Source organism: Lasiodiplodia theobromae, assembly GCF_012971845.1.
Source record: "Lasiodiplodia theobromae strain AM2As chromosome Unknown scaffold_4, whole genome shotgun sequence".
In the NCBI taxonomy this organism is placed as follows: Eukaryota; Fungi; Ascomycota; class Dothideomycetes; order Botryosphaeriales; family Botryosphaeriaceae; genus Lasiodiplodia; species Lasiodiplodia theobromae.
The window spans coordinates 201,928-218,805 of NW_023336530.1; the positions used below are offsets into that span (position 1 = coordinate 201,928).

General features: G+C 55.1%; 6 protein-coding genes across 6 annotated transcripts; 2 read left to right on the forward strand and 4 right to left on the reverse strand.

Annotated features, from left to right (window-relative positions):
- Positions 1 to 650: 650 nt before the first annotated feature.
- On the reverse strand, positions 651 to 3,203 carry LTHEOB_1478 (WD repeat containing protein; the record flags this gene model as incomplete). The annotated part of the gene is made up of 1 exon (XM_035510183.1): positions 651 to 3,203. One exon carries the CDS (start codon positions 3,201 to 3,203, stop codon positions 651 to 653), a length of 2,553 nt encoding a protein of 850 aa, XP_035365988.1.
- A 2,411-nt stretch (positions 3,204 to 5,614) lies between these two features.
- On the reverse strand, positions 5,615 to 6,930 carry LTHEOB_1479 (Peroxisomal membrane protein pex16 (peroxin-16); the record flags this gene model as incomplete). Its single annotated transcript, XM_035510184.1, has 4 exons — positions 5,615 to 5,738; positions 5,787 to 6,627; positions 6,684 to 6,719; positions 6,777 to 6,930. 4 exons carry the CDS (start codon positions 6,928 to 6,930, stop codon positions 5,615 to 5,617), a joined length of 1,155 nt encoding a protein of 384 aa, XP_035365989.1.
- Positions 6,931 to 7,432: 502 nt separating this feature from the next.
- On the forward strand, positions 7,433 to 9,374 carry LTHEOB_1480 (Hd domain-containing protein; the record flags this gene model as incomplete). The annotated part of the gene is made up of 4 exons (XM_035510186.1): positions 7,433 to 7,659; positions 7,717 to 8,071; positions 8,760 to 8,887; positions 8,942 to 9,374. 4 exons carry the CDS (start codon positions 7,433 to 7,435, stop codon positions 9,372 to 9,374), a joined length of 1,143 nt encoding a protein of 380 aa, XP_035365990.1.
- A 1,488-nt stretch (positions 9,375 to 10,862) lies between these two features.
- Positions 10,863 to 12,110, reverse strand: LTHEOB_1481 (Mitochondrial dicarboxylate carrier; the record flags this gene model as incomplete). Its single annotated transcript, XM_035510187.1, has 4 exons — positions 10,863 to 11,543; positions 11,736 to 11,786; positions 11,842 to 11,888; positions 11,951 to 12,110. The coding sequence occupies 4 exons, from the start codon at positions 12,108 to 12,110 to the stop codon at positions 10,863 to 10,865; spliced, it is 939 nt and encodes a 312-aa protein (XP_035365991.1).
- Positions 12,111 to 12,525: 415 nt separating this feature from the next.
- LTHEOB_1482 (Phenylalanyl-tRNA synthetase protein) lies at positions 12,526 to 14,130 on the forward strand (the record flags this gene model as incomplete). Its single annotated transcript, XM_035510188.1, has 3 exons — positions 12,526 to 12,545; positions 12,713 to 12,735; positions 12,827 to 14,130. 3 exons carry the CDS (start codon positions 12,526 to 12,528, stop codon positions 14,128 to 14,130), a joined length of 1,347 nt encoding a protein of 448 aa, XP_035365992.1.
- Positions 14,131 to 15,339: 1,209 nt separating this feature from the next.
- On the reverse strand, positions 15,340 to 16,829 carry LTHEOB_1483 (Betaine aldehyde dehydrogenase; the record flags this gene model as incomplete). The annotated part of the gene is made up of 2 exons (XM_035510189.1): positions 15,340 to 16,476; positions 16,533 to 16,829. 2 exons carry the CDS (start codon positions 16,827 to 16,829, stop codon positions 15,340 to 15,342), a joined length of 1,434 nt encoding a protein of 477 aa, XP_035365993.1.
- Positions 16,830 to 16,878: the final 49 nt, after the last annotated feature.

Consider the following 16,878-nt stretch of genomic DNA (forward strand, 5'->3'; position numbering starts at 1 on the left):
AAGACTCTATGATGTCAAGATCTGTGCCCGGACTGCTCTGGCAAGTGCCACCCCTCAGCAACCATGGTTTTGCTATATTATAGTGCCTAGTGACTATGACGCCTCTTTAATGGTTGATTTTTCATCTGACAACTCACTTTAATTAATAGCCAGACATAGTAATACCACACGGTTTCATGACATCTTTAATACTAAAGGATTAGAAATCCGTTATCTTGTTACCCTTCACGCAAGTAAAGTCAACCTCTTCTCAGTCAATTCTTAAGGTCTCTTAACTACCAGCTGCCAATGATCCGAAAAGTTGTTTTTCAGTTGCAGTTGATTTCGGTATATGTTTTAATATTTCTCTAAGTGAGAAACATTGCTTTCTCGTTCTCAGTTAGCATTGGAAATAATGTGCGGACCCATCGCTCGTAAGCTCTGCCACAGCTTTTGAAAGCTCACCCGAAGTCCGTGACATCCTATTTTCCGCCGCACGCACGTGCCCATAGCCCTTCCCAAGGCAGTTCACATTGCATTAGACGGCTTTGCCACGATTCAGTTAGAAAACCGAAATTAATTCCCCCCATGGTCTGCCTATATCCTTTAGCCCCATTAGAATTTGCTCGCCTCTCTCCTTCACGCATTTAGTACCCCTCCCTCATCTAGTTTCACAGCGGAGAAGCAGGTCTATCCTGCCACAAGCTATGGTAATGCTCCTGTATACAGTCCTCACCATCATCTGCGAGGTAATCATGTCCTCTCCTTTTATCCCTCTCGACCTGCGCCTCCCTCGGCTTCCTCCTCGTCGCCTTTTTACCGTTGTCATGAGCCGATCCCGCTGCTGCTGCTGCCGCTGCAGGCGTTGTCGTAGGGGCCCTCCTCCGGATCCCCATCATCCGCGCGCGCTCGTACATGAACCGTTCGTCGTCGCGGGGGTCCCAGCCCTCATCATCGCCGCCATGGTGTTGGTAAACGAGCTTGTAACCCAGCACGTCGGCGCGCCAAACAGCGCGGCAGTGCAGGCAGAAGACGCCCGCGATGACGGAGTCTTCGTTGTGCGAGAGTATCCCCGCCTTGCGGCCGCAACGGGGGCAGCCGAAGTTGCAGCGCTCGCAGAGCGGCTTTGACGCGTCTACATGATCGTCGTCGTCGTCGTCGTCGTCGTCGGTGGTGGCAGCGGCGGCGTCTGCTTCCGTGCGCGGCCGAGCGTGGCGGATGTTGCATTTCGAGCACTTGAGGACGGGCAGTACGATCGAGCTGTTGGCTGACCGTGTGCCAACCTTGCCGTTGTCCTGAGAGGAAGTGGTGCGAGCTAGTGAGCGGAGCGCGCCAGGGATGCGGTCGGCGGACCTGCCTGAGTCGCCAGCCTCTTCGGGAACGATGTTGCTGGATGCGGCTTCGTGGCAAGCTGGGAGGCTACACTGCTCTGTCGGCGGAGCACAGTGGAGAAGCTGGAATTGCGCCGCTGCCTGGCGTAGTTCTGGCGCATCCGCGGCGTTGTCATACGGGCCAGCATAGTTTGGACCTTGAACCGCTTGGCGGATCGGGAGGCTGCCCATCTGTCGGAGAGTCATCTGCTGTGTTTGCAAAAGCTGCTGGGCAGTGGCCACCCCTGAGTCTTCTTTGTTGCTCTTGTCTGTGTCATTCGCATCGTCAGATGCATGTGCCTCATCTTCGAAGGAGATGAGATCAAAATAGTCTATGTCCTTGATAGAGCGGCCAACTTGGCCAACTTCGAGGGCATTGATGGTGCCGTTGACCTCGCCGAGAAGAAGGCTTGTGTAGTCAGGACTGAATGCACCGGACATGACCCCGGAGTTTAACTGCACAACATCTCTCACAAAAACGTCGTCTGGGGCCCGGTAAGGATCCCAGATTTTGACCACGCCGTCTGACGAACCAGTATATAACCTTCTGCGGTCGTGCCCCCATGAGCAAAAGCGAATACCGGTGTCCAAACGTTCTCTCGACGCGGGGTCGTCGTCTCCCAGCTCCATCAACGGTTCTCCGTGCACGAGAGAATAGAGATGGTCCTCGGGGCGTGGCTGCCGGATGTCCCAGACGTATGTCTTGCCATTCGTGCATCCAGCTATAATGAGGTTATCGTCGTAAGGGCAGAAAAGTACGTCGTTCATATCAAGAGCTGGGCAGTCCAACTCCAACGTCATGCCGTATCGTCCAGGGGCCCGGATATCGTAGAGTTTGATTACAGAGCGAGTGCCGCGATTGACGTTTGTGCCGGCTACACACCCAACTGCGAACAGTGGTGCCTTCCATCTGTTCGAGTTCCATGCGACATCGAAAACATTCCGTGTTTCAGGAAATATTGTCATCTGAGCACCGGTACGGACATCCCACAAGCACGTGTCGCCGCTTGTCAGTTCCTCCCTCTTCGTCGAGGCGAATCCCGCTAGTAGGTATTCACCAGACCAGTCGAAGCGAAGAGCTGAAGGGTATATGTCATTGTCGGGCCTTTCTGCCGCTTTCCTGGAAGCGAAGCTGTGCACAACCCGCTTCAGTTTAATACCATTTTCGTCGAAGCGCTCTGATGACTCGGCATTGAGGAGGTAGGGGTCTATCACCCTGATCGAATTCTTTTCAGACCGTTGGCAACCTGTAGCGAGGAGACCTTGAGGACTGACAGAGAGGAGATCAACTTTACTCGCATGACGAATAGCAGGACGCCACAATTCTGGTTGTTCAGTGTCGTAAACGTCGTAAACCCGCACGACATTATCGTATCCAGCCGTGAATAAAAGCGAGTTGTCAGGTGAAAAGGCAACCATTGAAACAGTCTGAAAAAGTCGATGATCCTGGGTGACGTGCATTGAATGACTCGAATTCACGCCAGATTCTGGCCGCTCGCGCTCAGTGTAGTGATCAGGGATCTCGTACAGCACTTTTCGTGAAATGTCTCCAAAAAGAAGATTGTTGGGCCTGTTGTACTGCATGCTGTCGGAATCGACAAGGCAAGCAGAGCCGGCGGCAAATTGAGTGCCATTGGGCGCCCAAGCTATGGTATTGACATCGCCCGAAGTGCCGGTAAATGTCAAAGAAGGTCCAATGCTCTCGACAATTGGCGTCTGAAGCTGGATAGCTCCACCTTTGGAATAGTCCCTCTGGTTTGTTCGCATGCCCAGCTCCCTGTATCTGAGTACTGAACCGATAGTCGGCGAAGAATACTTCTGTCTACCGAGACGCAGCACCTCCGCCTTCGGCATTCGGCCGTCCACCACATCTCTCAAGAACGCTTCAATACTCTCCTTGGTACGTTCTGGGAGAGAGCTCCGCGCCTGGCTTGCAACTCTAAGGATCTGGGGCTCCGTCAAATTCTTCAAGATCGAGTCGGTCGTACCAGTGGATTTTGGGGTCACGACATGCTCGATGCTCCTCAACTCTTCCTTGGTGAACGGGATGTGGACTTTTGTTCCCTTCCAATCATTCAATTCTTGCCACTCGCCCTCTTCAAACCCACCTCTCAGAGCGAATCGTTCGTGATAGGATAGATATGGCTTGTATGAGTGGGACTTTCTCGTACTAACAGGTCCTCGGACTGTTCTCGCGCTCCTGCCTCTTATCTCAGTCCCAAGGAATCCAGCAGTTTGCGCACTGGGATGCCCTTCTGTGGGAGGCTCCTGCGGCTCCGTGTTCGAGGGAGCTTCATGCTCAAACGCGTGAGTATAATAATCTTTAGAGTAGTAATTCGTCGGTCTTTGTGCGGCACGCCGTTCCCTTTGTAATGTGACTGTACCGTCTGCTGTAGCTGGTAACGGTGAATCGAATCCTGTAGAGAGTCTGGTAATTGTGATCGGTGGCAGTGGTACTGGGCGCGCTAAAATTTCGGCGTGCTTCTCAGGTTGCAATACATGAGCCCATTTCGAGTTCTGAATGATCTCAATTGCATGCGCCATGTCATAACCGTATTTCAAGTGATTGCAGTACCTGGTATTGGCAGCACCTTGACTTCTTCCCGTTAGCACATGGGCAATCTGTTTGAAGCCCCACTCTAGCCCATGCTTCAAGTAGACTATCACGCTGTCTTCTTCCGACGTCCAAGGTGGGTATCTTTGCTTCCCTTTTCCCAAACTGGAGGGATCTGACTGTGGGGAGCTGATAGCAGCGCATTGTCCCATCGAAGGACCAGCATGACTCTCAGAAGAAACAGCGATGGGAAGTGAGGAAGCAGGGTTCGTAGGAGAAGAATAAGCAGCGCTGGGGCGGTCAGACGTAGGAGCCGGATGTCGGAGCGAAGGGTTGGTGGGCGGTATGGAAGGAAGTGGGATAGGAGTGACCTGGAGCGGCCGTGGAGCAGTAGGTCTGGAGATCGTGGTGGGACGTGCGGACGGCGGATGAGAAGCATAGGGAGGCGTATATGGACTGGAAGGCTCAATGAAATTGTTAGGCCGAGGCAACGGGAGCCCGTGCGGATAGTCCTGGGGGACCATAGATGCACTTTGCGGCATGTTCCTGGTCTGCGCCGGCGTTTGGCTGGACGAGTAGTACGCTGCGCCAGACCCTGGAGTACGAACGCCATTGCCGTATACGGACGCTGATTGTGTTCCCACTGGCCTGCTGAAAGTGGTTCCTTCTTGCTCCTCCGTCAGCCTATTTTTACTTGTGTTGGTTGTACCAGCTTTTATAAACGAGCCACCTAATCCCCTCAGCTTCGCCAGCTTTTCTAAGGTGGTCTTTCTGAATGGCGCGAAACTCAAACGATTGACATTGGTCGGGCCCGGTTGTTGTTTTGTAGGGGAAGCTGGCGGGCATTTACGGAGGGAAGCTCGTTCATGCGGAGACGCCTGGGTAGACGTACCATGATTCCCGCTCGAGATGTTTTTCGTCGATGGAGTCGAGCGCGGTCGAAAGCTTTTAAGTAGCGCAGTAGTATTCTCGCGGTCGCCATCGTCTCGTATGTGGTGAGTCTTCTGGCGTTTCGCAGGAGATTCGCGAAAAGGCATGTGCGAGAGCGGGTGAGAAATGTGGTGATGGGAGTTTGAGTCTGCAGCTGGGTCCAGCTCCGGCTCCGGGCTGGATGTAAGGTCAACGATCTCGACCCTATGATTACGGAGATTACGGTTAGCGATTGCGCGGGGTCTGGCGGGAGGTGAGATCGCGTATGTACATGGTGGGAAATCGCTGGCGTCACTGTCAGTGCATGCAAAGGACAGAAGCGCATGCTGACGATGCGCTGATTCTGGGACTGTGCCGGTCTGCGCAAAGCAAACAAAGCTGGGTATGAGTCCCGAACAGTCGCGGGCGTGGGGGTGTGGATGAGCGGAGGAGGGTGCAGCAGATAATCAGCGAGTAGGTAGTCGCGAACGCGCGGAGACGCGATGAGGGTCCGCGCCACCGCGCCTGCCGCATGTGGAGCTGTCAGCCATCCACACTTTCACTGTGGCGCATGAGTCGCGCGTGCCGCAACGCTCGCCAAAAGCTGGACAGTACAATTATAAACTCGTAAAGCAGCGAAAGAACCTGCGCGCTGTCCAGGAAAGAAAATGACAGCAGAACGACCATTCCCAGAGGCACCAAACCGATCGCGCCCAAAAGTGTCCACGCCTCTCCAGATTGCACCGCCGACTGCGGTGGGGATATCGTCGGAAAAAGAAAAGGAAACTTGTACATGATTTGTTTAGAGAGTCGCTGTGGAAAAGTAGTACTGATCCCACAAGTACTCGTAGTCCTCGATGATACCGCCGGCGATGTCAATTAGCGGCTTTCCCCGAAGCTTCTTCGTCAAAGATTGGATCCAGGCCCTGATTCTAGTCAGTATCACGACGCAGCCGAGAGATTGCAGCACTCACTTCGTGACGTTCTCATAAAAAGCGCCCCTCAGAAGCCACCAACCCATGCCCCAACCCCGCTTTCGCAGCTCCTCCCGCTCCAGACCAGTAAGGCCGCGCAGCCCGCCAGCTAGCCTCTCTTGGAAGTCCTTCTTTGCGAGCTGCCGGGCACCGTACTCAATACTCACACCCAACAGCCACGGCCTCCAGCTGTTTCCTTTCTTGGAACACCAGTGCTGCATCGCCAAGGCGTAGATGACCGGTCGGAAGATGTACAATACTTCGGCAAGCTCGCCAACCCCGGTGACCCTGTGCAAAAGAGCCTTCGGCGGTTTGATATCATCGGCAGTGAGAACCTTGGACAGCAGGTACGACGAAATATCGTGCGAGTCGGGTAATGATGGAAGCGACAGGCCCGTCCGCGGCATGGTCCAGCTCGCGTCATCGCTTCTTTCAGTCTTGGGGGTTTCGGTGCCATCGAAGGACGAGCCATCCTGGTTCTCCTCCAAGGTGCTCGGATCGAACTCACGCTGCGGGAGCGGCGGGCTGAGCAATGGGCGCGAGTTGGTCAGGCGCAGCAGCAACAACCTACAGAAGGCCTTTACAGCCTCGAGCAGCACGATCACCCTCCATCGCGCCTTTTCGCCTTTTCTCTTCGCTGCCATTTCCCATAGCAGCTCCGTGTACTGGATCATCTGCAGGGTCAAGGCGATGCGCTTGTAGGTAGGCGACTTGTCGGTCCAGAAACGCGTGTAGCGGCTGTGGGGCGTCGGGCGCGGGCGCTGCTGCGGGGGCAGGCGCGCAACAGCTTTTGCGAGGAGGGAGTCATGATAGAGCGACAGCAGCTGGACGCCACTGTAGACTGCGTTGCTACATTTCAGCACGGCCGCATGCGACCACGATAGGAGGTGGACTGACTTGATTCTGATGCGATTTCAGACTCGCGGAAGCGACCTACGGAGCTCGGTCAGCGTTGGCTGCACACCAGTGCGCATACGCGACTGCGCATACCAGGAATGATGTAGGTCAGAGACCGCAGGGCCGACTCGATCTGCGAGACGGCGCTGGCGTTCTTGGTGATAAAGTCGCTGTATTGGGCCAGCCATTTTGGAGGAAGCGACAGCGCTTCAGACACCTTACTAGATGCCTGCTTGCAGGAATCCATCACATGGAAAGGCGGAGAAGCAATGCGAGGAGGGAATGAATCAAAGAATCGAAGTGGAAGCACGAGGGAGTGCTGTGAGAGTGCCGCAAGCTACCGAGACTCGGTGATCATGACGCCTTGCCCGTGCCGAGGTCCCTGACATCGTCTAGCGCCGCCTCGTGACAGCGCGCCGGCGCGCGCCATATCGCGTCTTCCCGTATTTCTGACCCGCTCCACACGACTTAACCCGCCCCTGCAGTTCCAGGTAATTTAAAAGTCCAATCCCGTCACCTTTGCCACGATTCAGTTGTGGAAACTTCACCATTTCAGTATCAAAACAATACCAGAAAGACACCGACCTTCCCTTTTGGGGGCTGACAGTGCAACATGAAGTCCAGAAGCATACACCGTTATCAGGCAGCAGTAGGGCAAGCCTCAAAACAAAAGCTATAAGGCGCGTCGAAAGCGTTTGGACGAGTTGTCTCCCTTCCTTCTCAACCACCACCGCTCCAGACTTCAAACAATGGCCAGTCAGACCGAGACCATTGTCTCGTTGAAAGCACCGCTTCATGAGAGCAAGGCTCTGGTTGAGTCAGTCGAGACATACGTGGAGAAGTATATGTCTCGTTACGATGCCAGCCATGACTTCGACCACGTCCGCCGTGTGCTGGGGCTTGCAAAATACATTCTTGCCGAAACGCAGAAGAGCGGCCAGAATGTTTTAGACGAGACAGCAATTTACCTTGCTGCGTAAGTCAACATCCCCAGATTTCCAGGCCTCGTAGACTAACGCGCGTTTACCACCAGGCTTGTCCACGATGTCGGTGACCACAAATACCTACAGCCTGGCGAAGATGCCGAGACGCAGATCATGAGCGTCTTGTTGGAGCGCGGAGCGTCACCTGGTCTGGCGTCCAAGGTGCACACAATCGCAAAGAACGTGTCCTACACGAACGAGCTTAAGGACCCTGGAAAAGTTCGGCAGGTCTTACTGGAGCACCCTGAACTCGCCATTGTCCAGGATGCCGACAGGCTTGACGCCATTGGTGCGATTGGTGTCGGGAGATGCTTTACCTTCGGAGCTGCGAAAGCAGGCCGAGGCATGCAAGGAGCGGTAGATCATTTCGAGGTCAAATTGGAGAGGTTGGAGGCTATGATGAAGGTAAGTGGCCATGCTGATATGCAAACTGCAAGCTAACAGCAGTAGACTGAAACGGGAAGACGGCTTGCAAAAGAAAGAACCGAGAGACTGAAGATGTTCAGATCGTGGTGGGATGAGGAGCGAAGTTTCGCGGAGGTGTGATGCTTTCTGTATCTAACGAGCTTTCGGGTATCGTTTTTTGTACTCGCTCGACAATAGACGTCATTCGTATAGTTCCGTGTGAATACGCTGCAGCTTTCGGGGCTGTAGAGAGAAGAAATCCCGGAGCACCTTTGCGCGTAAGCCGAGGCTGGTGTTTGAAGCCCGGAGTATTTTGGGAATGGAAAGCTCCGAGTCGAGGGACCATGGGCGTTAGGCAAGGTAGTGCGACAACGGCGCGCATGCACTGGTCGGTTGGTGTGGTGTGTTGCAGAGCGCATGCTCCGATCTGATTCGACACGGCGAAAGCGTCGGACGGACGAGCTCCATGGAATCTAGGGGCCGTGTTATCTGCTGGCAGCAATAGTCAGCGGTCAACCCAGCCGCTGTGCGCCAAGCCTTGCATCAGCAGCGACCACGAACCCCGGCTCCGCCCATCAGCCCTCCGCCTCCCTCTCGCTCTCCACTCAGTCCTACGCCCGCCTCCACCTCCGCGCCCGCTCCCTTCTCCAACCTACGCCGCTTCTTGCAGCGCTAAGTCGCCGCTCAGTCGCCCTCGTACGCCGAACAGCCAACTAAGCTACGCCTCCCCCGCCGCGTCTTCTCCCATGAGCCTGTCGCGCGCTATCTAATCACAATGTTCTGTCTGCGGAGCTGGATACCTATACTCTTCTTCCTGTAAGCCGCCTCCTCTCGGCCTCTGTCGGCATCGCCTGACTCGTCTGCGCATAGCACAAACGCCTCGCCTGTCTATCTCGTCCTCTTCATCTCTGCCACCTATTTCCTGAACCGGCCCTGCGTCTACTGCAGCCTGCTCCTCGCCATTTTGGTCATCGCCCTCTTCGATTTCAACACCAGCTGGTTCGAGCCGAACGGCCGCTATCATTCCGATGCCGACGCCGCATCTGCGCACGAGCCTTATGTGCCGCCGTCCAATGCCTCCATGGCCTTAGACGTGGCCATGGAGACGGTGAGCCTGCTGGCAGGAACGGTGAACAACACGGCGGGCGCGCTGGTCTCGGCGGCCATGGACGGCATCAAGCGCAAGCGCGGCACACCGGACGCGGCAGCTAGCGTTGCTGGCGCCTCGGCCGACTGGGGGAAGGGTCTCTTCGCGAGGAAGGAGTGGAAGGTGCCGTGCATGGACGTCATTGTTCGGCTTTGAGTCTTCTCGTTTTTAGCCTCGGCTCTCTTTTTGGCAGAGAATGAGGTTTGGATTTCCGCGTCGTCCCTTTCTCCGCTCCATCTGTCGATATTGGCATCTCTCGCAATGGCGCTGTCAGGGTAGGTTTCACCGGGCAACTACGCACACAGGGATTTACGAGGTTTGTGTTTTCTCGGGTTGCATAGCGTTGGCGTTCCTGGTAGTGTTATTGCCCCCCTCTTTTCTTGGAGGATTTTTTCTGTTCTCTGGACACATTGTACAGCATCCGCTGCATGGAGTCGCCGCTGATTTCAGCCAACTGACAAGTACACCCACAAATGAGATACTTTTTGATCGTCACATCGTCAGTCCGCGAGAATTTGCTTTGTCTGATTTATGTGTCGGTAGAGATCTACCGCCAGGATCTAACGATAGCCACAACTGTATGAGCATGCCTTACTGTATGAAATTGTATGCAGCTGACTACTTCCTAACAAGCTTACCTGCTATTATTTCTCCTAGCACTATCTACCGTGTTGAGGCATGGTTATCCCCCGGTTTCAAGGTCCTGCTGTACCGTGGGTTAGACTCGAGTAAATGTGGAAGCCGGAACTGCCTATATAATTACCACAGTCGCCACTACTCACACCTCTCCCAGAATGCTGCCGACATTATTGTGTTCGCCCGGTCCCACGCTTCTTGAGAACTGTGAGCAGCTTATGCCTCACCTCCGATGCCACTGCGACTGACTCCAGGATATCTAGTAACTATCATGGAAGAGAATGCACGCCTCCGTCGCGCATTGCTTCTGAAATTAGCCATCTTTTCAGTTGTCTCCGTCACGTCCATGATTCCAATTTTGTTTCCTGATCGTAACGGCGGGTTTCTCCTCGATCCCACATATAGGCAGCTTGTTGCATCGCTTATTTGGGATTACACGACTATGCAAGCATGCTCAGAGATCCGGCTCTATCTCCAGGCTCGCGATCAAGATAGATGGAACAAAGTCGTTTGGATTTTTCAGATACTTGTTTCGGCGGTAGGCAAATCGGCGATGGCTCATAAAAGTCTTTGGACTCGTGTATTGTCTCCTCTAGATCAGGAAGAGAGATGATACTGACAAGTAAGCATGCCTTGTGGCCTTAAGGCAACAAGACATCGTTTATCTACCGTTCATGTCCCGCTTGGCATACTGGCAAATATTCACGAAAGAGGCACAAAACACATTTGTCACACTCTGAACGCCGTCTATTCGAGGCAATGTGGCATCTATAGTCTATTTCAACGAGGACCCCAACGCCGTGCAAATGCTTGCGTATGCGCGCAAGAGAAAGACAAGGTGTGCAGACATCCAACGATCAGAAGGAAAAAGAACAAATTCAGACCCCGTTGGGCCCCGCTGAATAGTGAACATGGATTACTCTCTGACAATTGCTCATCCGCTCTTCTTATTTTAGGCGCAAGTACCAATGTATGAAAGGCCAAAATGGAGAAAGGTCAGAGCAGATCTTAGGATTCGATACCTTTGAGCTTCCGGTAGATCTTCTTGTGCTGTTCCAGGAAAAGGAAGGTAGCAATGGTGTGTGGGCCCAGGCGGATGAAGCTGGGAACCCAGCCACGGAACATCCAGCCGAAACCCTCAATGCGGTTGATATCAACGAGCAGCTTCGCCAAGCTCTTACTCTCACCATGAGCACTCATGACACGAGTCTTGATCACATCCACCGGAGAGCAAACAGTTGTGGCGACGAAACCGGCAGCAAAGCTGGCGGCGAAATGGGTTCCCAGGCCGTCCTTGAGCGGCGTGTATTCCAGGATCATGCGCTTGAAGCCATCGTACGAGGCCAGTTGCGAAGCCGTCATGAGAACAGCACGCATGCTGTTCGGCCAAACTCCGCGGAACAAGCTCTTCGCGCCCTCCTCGCGCGTCATCCGGATCAGCCCGTCGATGGCATTTTTATAGTTGCGGCGGTTGGCAGGCGGCAGAGCAGCATCGTGCTGCATGCGAACGTTCAGCACATCGGCTGGGTTTCCGACAATACCGCCCAGAAAACCGGAGGCGGAGGACAGGGCGATCAGCGTGGGCATGGAGGGGGTCGAGGTAGGGGTGGTCATGGAGGTCTTGAGCTGCTCATAAATGCCGAAGCGGGTTGTGCTGTAGGTAATCTGGCGCAGGAGGGAGGCAGACAACTATACTGCAAGTCAGTTAAGTGGGCTATGAGGGCGGGCAGAGAGCTGGTTAAGTGGTCTGAGGAATTGAGGTCGCTTGAGTTGGAGAAGTAGAAGTCGGCCCGCGCAAGGCAATGGCACGGCTGTGACTGTCAGACTGCAAGACCAGCTAGACGCACTCTGTCTTCCTGCTCACTGGGAGTGGTAACGTACCCCACGATACAGTCCAGTCACACCGTCGGTCTTAGCGACGTGGACGAACATCTGCAGCATGTTTTTCCGGGCGCCATCGTGAGGCTGCGTCTGGAGGCGGACCTACAAGCAGCGTGTGAGCGAGGCTTGGTGATTGCGCGGCGCATGGCATACCTTGACTGTGGTGTCGCAAAGTTAGCCAGAGTTGCAGGCGGCTCCGGTATCGCAGTACTCACTAAGGTCGAGCGGATGTGTCACACCGGCAGCAAAAGAGCTCGCAGAGCCTCCAAACCAGAAGGGATAGCGCACCGGCGCCTTCTGGATGTCCTTGCTCTTAGCCGTCTCCAGGGCTTTGGCGGCGGCAGCCGAATTGGCGGTGGTGGTGGTGGTCGCCATGCTGGGTGGTAGATAGGTCCAATCTACAGCACGCGCAGCCCTACCCTCGGCCGGAATGCAAGGGTATTAATACGCGGAGGAGGGAGAAAGAAAACGCGGAGAAAGCAAAAGGGTCCAGGCGGAAGTGAGCGCGAGGGCAATGGGGGTCCACTTGGCCGTGATTAGGTGCTCTGGGCCGAGCCAATCGTCAGCCAAGGCTTTTTTTCGCCGGCTTTTGTTTTGGCCGCCGCCCCATCCATTGCGCCCCAAGCGCAACCGCGGTCGATCTTCAACATCCGCCGCGGCTGACTCCGGTCTCCAGAACTTCGCCCAAGATGAGGCTACCCGTGGCTTTGCATCACTTGGCCGTGCCAATTGCTTCCGCTCGGCCCGGTTTGCTGGCACGCCGAGCCCGCCTTGGCTTCTCCGCCTACCGATGGTCGTCATCTGCCGCAGGTATGTCTGAGTGGTTGCTTTCAGCTCTTTCCTTAGTCTATCTCCTCATCACTAGCCTGCATGTGCTTCGAAGGCTGTGGACGGAGAAAATATTTTTGCCCGAAATGCAGTCAATTCCCTTCGTCCGCATGCCTTGAACTCTAGTCAAACATCTAACCTTGCACCAGGGCAGGCCTCAAAAGCCATAACGGTAGAAGGCCGAACATATCAGACAGACGAGTGGATGAACACTCCGTCAAGCATCCTTGAAGCTGTTTCTCGCCGGTTACATCTCCAACCAGATCATCCCATTTCCATCACTCGCCAGCTTATCGAGTCGCGCTTCCCTGGCTACCAGTACCACAATGACCTCTTCCCCGTTGTGAGCGTACACCAGAACTTTGACTCCCTTGGCTTTCCCGCCGACCACCCTGGCCGCAACCGCAGTGATACCTATTACATCAACAAAGAAACCGTCCTGCGCACCCACACGTCGGCACACCAAGCCGACACCTTCCGCGCTAACACCTCTCCTGGTTATCTCATCTCTGCCGACGTGTACCGCCGCGATGCTGTTGATCGGAGCCATTACCCCGTGTTCCACCAGATGGAGGGTGCCATGACCTGGGACAAGAACCAACTCGACGGGTACGCTTCTCTCGCTGACCGCATCTGGGCAGACGTTGAGAAGCTCCCCAAGCACGACATCAAGGTCGAAGATCCCAACCCTACTACTCACCCAGAGCGTAACCCTCTCCAACCCGGACATGACGCCGCTGCCGTCGACGCCGTCGCCACGCATCTGAAGCGTAGCCTCGAGAATGTCGTCGTTGAAATCTTCGCTCAGGCCCGTAAAGCTGCCGCTGCGGCAGCCTCGTCCCCCACCGTCGCTGCTGAACTCTCTGCTGAAGCCGAAGAGCCCCTCCGCGTGCGTTGGGTGGAAGCATACTTCCCTTTCACCTCTCCGTCCTGGGAGCTCGAGGTCTTCTGGCAAGGTGATTGGCTTGAGGTCCTCGGATGCGGCGTGGTTCAGCAAGCCATCCTCAACAACGCTGGCGTGCCGGATCGCATCGGCTGGGCTTTTGGTATTGGCATCGAGCGTATCGCCATGCTGCTCTACTCTATTCCAGACATTCGTCTATTCTGGAGCAAGGACCCTCGCTTCCTCAACCAGTTCAAGCGCCCCTCTGAAGGTGCGATCGACAGCGCGACTGGCCTGAGGGACTGGGGCATCAGCCGTTTCCAGCCCTTCTCGAAGTACCCGGCCACGCCTAGAGACGTGGCGTTTTGGCTGCCTGGCAAGGTGACGCCGAAGAAAGAATCGGCGCCCAGCTCTGCGGGAGGCCTTACCACGCCGCAGCAGGATGAAGCGCCAGCGATGCACGAGAACGATGTGATGGAGGTCGTGCGCGAGATTGCGGGCGATGTGGTCGAGGACGTGAGGCTAATCGACGAGTTCGTACACCCAAAGAAGATGCGCAAGAGCTGGTGCTACCGCATCGTCTACAGGAGCTTGGAACGCACGCTTACGGGCGAGGAGGCGAACCAGTTGCATGAGCAGGTGAGACGTCGGCTGGTAGAGAAGTTCGATGTGGAGCTGAGGTAAATGTTAAAACCTGTATGATTAGCGCTGTATATGTATTGTGTATGTGGGAACCAAAAGCTCTTCTGACCTAACTGCTGCATGCAATACAATTCAGCAACCCGATACCTCTAATTCTATTTCCCCCTTATTAGTCCTATCTCTTTGCTTTCTTCCCTCCCCTGTTTATCATTCCTCAACCCGCTACTCCAGGCCAGACTCAACGTTGACATTGCACCTCCGCGGAAATGTAAGCACTTCGAATATCAACCCTCGTATACCCTGACCATCTACCCAAGAAGCAAAATGACTCGCCAGGCTTAGCTTCCACCCTCACCGCCGGCGCAAGGTCCTCCACGAACACCCGGCCAAAGCTCCCATCGCCGAGGACTGGGCTATGAATCGTTGCCCGCGACCCGCCAACCGGAGCAACTCCTTCCGGCGAGCCAACAAAGCTTGTTTCCCCGCTTTTTCTGCAATAATAAAAAAAGAAATTATTTTTTTTACCGGATCGCTGTGGAAGATCAGCGTCAGCTGCAAGCAAGCCCCAGAAGAGGAAAGAGATGTGGATGACACCGCCTGATTGGTTGACGCATGCGAGATGATCACAGATGAGCGGCGTAAGCACTTAAATCCCACTTTGTCCCGCTCCGCAATTTATAGCCGACGTGGATCATCAGTGGTAGGGCATTGTAGCCGGAGGCTAGCGTGAATTTGTCTTTCTATATATTCAGAAGCATTTCTAAGCATGTGTTGGGCACTTGAAGCAATTGGCTGGACAGAGTTGTTGAGTTAAATATCGCCGCCACACGAAGCGGTGAAAATACTAATGCACGTAAGGATTACTCCAGCAGTGCTTTCTGATGTTCGACATAGGGCCATCGTCACCCTGTATTCTAATGACTTGCTGTTCTTCGCGCTTGCCTTCGAACTTAACACTTATCTATACATACATGTACACACACATTTTAGGGTGCTTATTTTGTACTCATATTGACAGCCACTGCGGGGGCAACACATCGAAGATCTGACACATAAGCATAAGCACGAGCAAGAGTCTGAACCATTGATTTCATTCAATTCGTCACTATATGATCATGCATATGGAAAATCTTAGGCCATGTCAGCTCGACCCGCCGTCAGATGCAGAAGCAACTTCCTGATTCTCATGTGATCTTCGTCCAGTTTAATATTCTTTTTTTTACTTCCTTTTTATTTCCTGCTCCGGCTAATTTAGACCTTCTTCTTCAAGAACAGGGTCTGGACGTTGCAGTAGGCCTTCATGCCACCAAGACCCCACTCGTAGCCAACACCGCTCTCCTTGTGGCCGCCGAAGGGAGCGTTGGGGTCGAGCTCGAGGTGAGTGTTGATCCAGACGCTGCCGGCGTCGAGCTGGCGGGCGATGCGCTCGGCCTGGGCGAGGTCGTTGCTCCACACGGAGGCGCCGAGACCCATCTTGGTGTCGTTGGCGCGGTGGACGACCTCGCTCTCGTCGCTCCACTTGAGCAGCGGCACGATGGGGCCGAAGGGCTCCTCGGTCACGATCTTGCTCGTCTCGGCCGGGTTGTCGATGATGGTCGGGGTGATGTAGTAGCCGCCCGTCTTGTCGTTGACGCCGCCGACGGCCACCTTCATCTTGTGCTCGTGCACGTCCTGGAAGAAGCCCTTGACGCGCTCGTACTGCATGGCGTTCTGCACGGGGCCGAGGAAGGTGTTGGGCTCGGTGCCGTTGCCGAGCACGAGCGTCTTGGTGTGCTCGACGCACGCCTTGAGGAACTCGTCGTAGATCTTCTCGTGAACGTAGATACGCTTGATGGCCAGGCAGATCTGACCCGAGTTGAGGAAGGCCAGGGTGGCAACCTTGGGGGCCGTCGCCGCGATGTCGACGTCCGAGCACACGATGGCCGGGTCCTTGCCACCCAGCTCAAGCGTCACGCGCTTCAGCGTCTTGGACGCCGACTCCATGACCTTCTTACCCGTCGCCGTCGAGCCGGTGAAGGAGATCTTGGCCGGGCCCGGGTGGGCCGTCAGCCACGGGCCAAGGTTGTCATCGCCCGAGAGGGCCTGGATGACGCCAGGCGGGAAGAAGCGAGTGGCCAGCTCAACCATCTTGAGGTCGCAGTAGGGGGTGAAGGGCGAAGGCTTGACGATGATGGGGTTGCCCGTCATCAGCGAGGGGCCGATCTTGCCGCAGGCCAGGACAATGGGGAAGTTCCACGGCACAATGCCGACAACAACACCCAGGGGAGTGTAGCGGACGATTGTCCTCTTCTCGTCATCCTCGCTCACGCTGTCCTCCTTGAGCTCCATGTCGGCGAAGGTGTGCAGGAACAGGCCGGCGGTCTCGACCTCGTTCAGGGCCATGGGGATCTGGACACTTCCAGTCAGCACGTGGGATTCGCGGCATGGGCACCTCTGATACGTACAGGCTTGCCCTGCTCCTTGGTGAGCAGCTGGGCGAACTCGTCCTTGTAGGAAAGGAAGGCGTCAGCGAAGGCGTGGAGAGCCTTGCTGCGCTCGGCCCAAGTCGTGTTCTTCCACGACTTGAAGGCCTCCTGGGCAGCCTCTACTGCGGCGTCGACATCCTTGGGAGTGGCGACAGGCACATCGAACAGGGGCTCGAGAGTTGCGGGGTTGATGCCCTGGCGCACCTTATCGGTGGTGGTGAGCTTGCCATTGATGACGTTCTGAAAGGTGGTGAAATCGAGCTTGGGAGCAGCCATGGTTGCGGGAAGATTTGAGAATGAACAAACGGAGGGGTATCTCTGAGAA